Here is a 3,905-nt window from a genome sequence, read left to right on the forward strand (position 1 = left end):
ATATATTCCTTGCAAGTCTTTCCAGGTGAAACAGAACAGAATAATTTCTCCCTGTTTATAAATCAGCTACAGTTAAGCCATAACAAGATGTAGAAATAGGCCTATGTAGGTAAAGACCAGGATATGGGTTTGGTTCAGTTATATGATGTTACATAATACACAGAAATAACCCTATCATGGGTCAAGAACCAAGGCTTGCAGCCCACCACCCCAGTGGGAGATTTTCAGTCATATCCCTAGTCCTTGGCTGTCCCATGTCAGAAAACATGCAATAAGAGAGGAATATCTTAGCCTGGTAGAGCAGTGGTAGAGCACTTGCTTAGTACAATACAGGCTCCGAGTTCAAGTCCCAGCACTGCTTCATAAAAGAGAAAGATTAAGATCCTCTACTGATGATCAGACGTGAAATCCAATCATGCACATGCACATAATGGAGAAGGTGGAATTTGTCTTTTAACTGACAAGATAATATGATGTATATATGATAAGATATATGATGTATAGCTTTTGCAGTTTAACGTTAAGCATCACATCATTAAAGCCCTGTCTTGGGCTTATTTATTCAATGAGCTGTTTTCCATTCTCAGGCAGCAACAGGTATTACCTTATAATCCCAGCATATTACCTTGCTTATTGGCTTAAACCTCAAGGCTGTTCTGGCTCCAAAAGCATAGCCTTTTGTACTGGTTGGAATCCTAGATAGGTTGTATGCCAAGCCATTCCACTTCCAGTGGAAGGAAGAGAGAGAGGGAGGGAAGGAGACACAAGAAAAACATCAAAACACAATCACAAGACAGTCTTTTAAAAATGGATTGAATTTAGAATAGTCCCATGTGAGCCTTCTTTGTCAGAGATTGCTTTCCTTTCTTGTCTTGATTCCTTCATGGCCAAGCTATACCATTATATAAACATATGCATCTTTGCAAAGGGACATGGCTGGGCAAGTAGAACAAATGACATTTCTGTGCATTCCAATGACTTCAGTCTTCCAAGCCCTAGAACAGCTGAATTTGCTTTAATGGAAGAGTCAGCCTGAGAACCCGACCAAGTGGAAGGAAATGGACAAAGGCTCCCAGGCCTTCGGAAGTGAACATGGAGTGGGGATTGTATGGAGACAAAGCTTGAGTTTAGTGGTTGCGGAAAGTGGGGAAGTAGGACTCCTTGCTCTCTACGTTGGCTCTAACAGCTAGTTGCCAATCAGGGCACCTTCTTTTGTTGTGACCCAGAATATAAAAGTCAAAGAGTGTAGAGTTTTTCTATCAGGAAACTTGGGTATTCTTCCACAGAAAACAGACTCACCTAAGGGTAGGTGAATACTCACATCTGTTGCTGTATAACACCCAGGCCCCCTGTGGGGTGATCCCCTAAGAGGGAGAAACTTGTTCCCCAACCGGGTTGGAGGATGGTGGTGAGGAAAGAGCTTCCTCGATTGACGTGTCCCAAAGCAGGAATTATTCACCTTCCCTAAAGATCAAGAAAGAGGAGAAACTTCAAGTGAGCATGTGGGCAAAGGGAAGCTTGGGGGCAGGTGGATCAGAGGACCGCGCCCCGCGGAGCTCTTACTTAAAGCAGGAGTAACTCCACGCAGCGGGGGCGCGAGCAGTGCGTCCTCTGTGTTCATCTTTCCTGGCCTCAGAGTCCTTTTCCCGCTCTCTGTCCCAAAGTCCTCTGCAACTCTCCTCAGCTACTCTGCTAAAGCACATCCTGCTCGCTACTAGGGTTGGTACTGTGTACTATGTTGCCAAGGAAACCGAGTGGCGGCTAGCCAGAGAGGCGGTGCTCCAGCTCCAAACGCGCGGGTGCGCGCGCCCGCGCGCGCGCTTGGCACTATTGCCTAGGAACCTGCACTTTGGAGCCAGGCTACACAGCTTCTAGGTTGAGGATAGAGGTCAGCTGGGCTCGGGCTAGAGGGGCTGCGTGGGTTGTCAGGTGGCGAGCTACTTTGGAAACATCCGTGAGGAATATACTGCTGTGAAGGTAAGGACCCCGGGGTTCAGAACACCCCTAGGGGGCTGGAGAGACGGCTTAGCGGTTAAGAGCACTGACTGCTCTTGCAGAGGACCCAGGTTTGGTTCCCACCATCCACGTGGCGCCTAAGAACCATCCATAACTCCAGTTCCAGGGGATCTGATGCCCTCTTCAGACCTTGTGTGACATGGGTGCACTTACATGCACACAGGCAATACACTCATAATCAATCAATCAATCAATCAATCAATCAATCAATCAATCAGTCGCACCCCGAGGTCTGGACTATAGGGATCAAGGAAATAGAAAAAATGGGGAAGCTGTGTTGAAGTCATGGGCAGATTCACCCTTGGACAATGCCTAGAGTGTGGGGGAGAGGTTGAGCTGACAGGTCCTGGTTAGGTTCCTCCTAGACTAATTTTTCTTTTCCTCAAGCCCTTCTAATCGAGAGAGAGAGAGAGAGAGAGAGAGAGAGAGAGAGAGAGAGAGAGAAAGTGAAAGTGTTGGGGGGGCATCCAGAGGAGTGTAGGGGTGAGGAATGGGTATGAGGCTTCCAAACACCAGTGGCTTTCGGTAAGTGTGTTGTAGTGGAATCATAGAAATGCTTACCGTATTTAATTTTTTTTAATTAAGTTTTTTTGATTTGTATTTTTATTTTATATGTATGAGTGTATTACCTGCATGTATGTAAGTGCACTGGTGTCATGCAATGCCCACGGAGGTCAGAAGAGGACATCAGATTCCCTGGAACTGGAGTTCAGAGAGTTTTTAGCCATCATGTGGGTGCTGGGAACTGAACCTAGGTCCTCTGCAAGAGCAGTCAGTGTTCTTAACTGCTGAGCCATCTCTCCAGCCCCACTGTATTTAAAAATTTTCAGCAGTCCCTTCATTTCATAAAGTCTCAGTTCCTCATAATTCCTATTGATAGGGTTGCTCAGATGTTTAAGGTAGTGGAATCTAAGCCATTAGTGCCTGCTCCCCTAGCACTTGACAATGCCACAGGTTGTTACCACTGACCATTATAGCCAGCCAGCTTCAGAGCACTCCATTCTAACCCACGGAAAAATGGCAGAGTGTTTGCTACTGGCTTTTTACCTTACCCTGGGTGGTAAAAGTAACTTGTTTTCAGTAGATTTTAGGGTACCTTTTGGAGTTGTCCAGGTATGGAAGATAACAAGGCACACAGTAACTACCCCACACTGCTCTTTGTCCCCTTAAAGGTGATCCTGAGTCCACAGGTACCCTCGGTTATCACCTTCTTCAGGAATAATTTTACAGAACTAACGGAAGATTTTTTTTTTTAAGTGAGTTGGGCCTGTTGATTTAGGCCTGTAATCTCAGCTACTCAGGAGGCTAAGGCAGGAAGATCCCAGGTTCAAAGTCCTGCCTGAGCTACAGAGTGAGTTGTCTGGGTAACTAAGTAAGACTTGCTTTAAATTAAAACATGAAAAGAGAGGGCCTGGACAGATGGCTCAGCAGTTAATAACACTGACTGCTCTTGCAGAGGACCTGGATTTGAATCCCAGCACCCGCATGGCAGCTAATAACTGTCTGTAACTCCAGCTCCAGAGGATCCGACAGCCTCTTCTGTCCTCCGCAGGCACTGCACAACACGGGTGCACTTACCTACACGCAGGCATAATGCTCACACGCATAAAATAAAAATAATAAATAAAATATTTTTAAAAAGTGAAAAGAGGTGCTATGATATAGCTCAGAAACAGAGTGATTGCCTAGAATGCATGAGGACCTAGGTTCGGTCCCCAGGACTATAAAGTAAATAAGTGATATTAGATGTAGAAAGTATTTTGGGAATCTGTGAAAGCACATTTTTGCATTTAAAAATGTTTATTTGTAATTGATACATAACTATATATATTCGTGGGGTGAGATGATGTTTCAGTACATATGTACATTAATATTCAAATCAGGGAAAG

At 45.1% G+C, this 3,905-nt stretch overlaps 1 protein-coding gene across 1 annotated transcript in view; it reads right to left on the minus strand.

The window, feature by feature from the left end:
- The window catches only part of Pifo (primary cilia formation), a 4,547-nt gene extending 2,854 nt beyond the window's left edge, over positions 1-1,693 (minus strand). Inside the window, exons 1-3 of the mRNA XM_008850336.2 lie at positions 1,564-1,693; positions 1,322-1,464; positions 626-724 (exon numbers count right to left, since the gene is read on the minus strand). Coding sequence (XP_008848558.1) covers positions 626-724; positions 1,322-1,464; positions 1,564-1,621 — 300 coding nt within the window. The 5' untranslated portion in view covers positions 1,622-1,693. The remainder of the gene's footprint in view (positions 1-625; positions 725-1,321; positions 1,465-1,563) is intronic.
- Positions 1,694-3,905: the final 2,212 nt, after the last annotated feature.

Source organism: Nannospalax galili, unplaced genomic scaffold, assembly GCF_000622305.1.
Source record: "Nannospalax galili isolate Female #2095 unplaced genomic scaffold, S.galili_v1.0 scaffold5, whole genome shotgun sequence".
NCBI lineage: Eukaryota > Metazoa > Chordata > Mammalia > Rodentia > Spalacidae > Nannospalax > Nannospalax galili.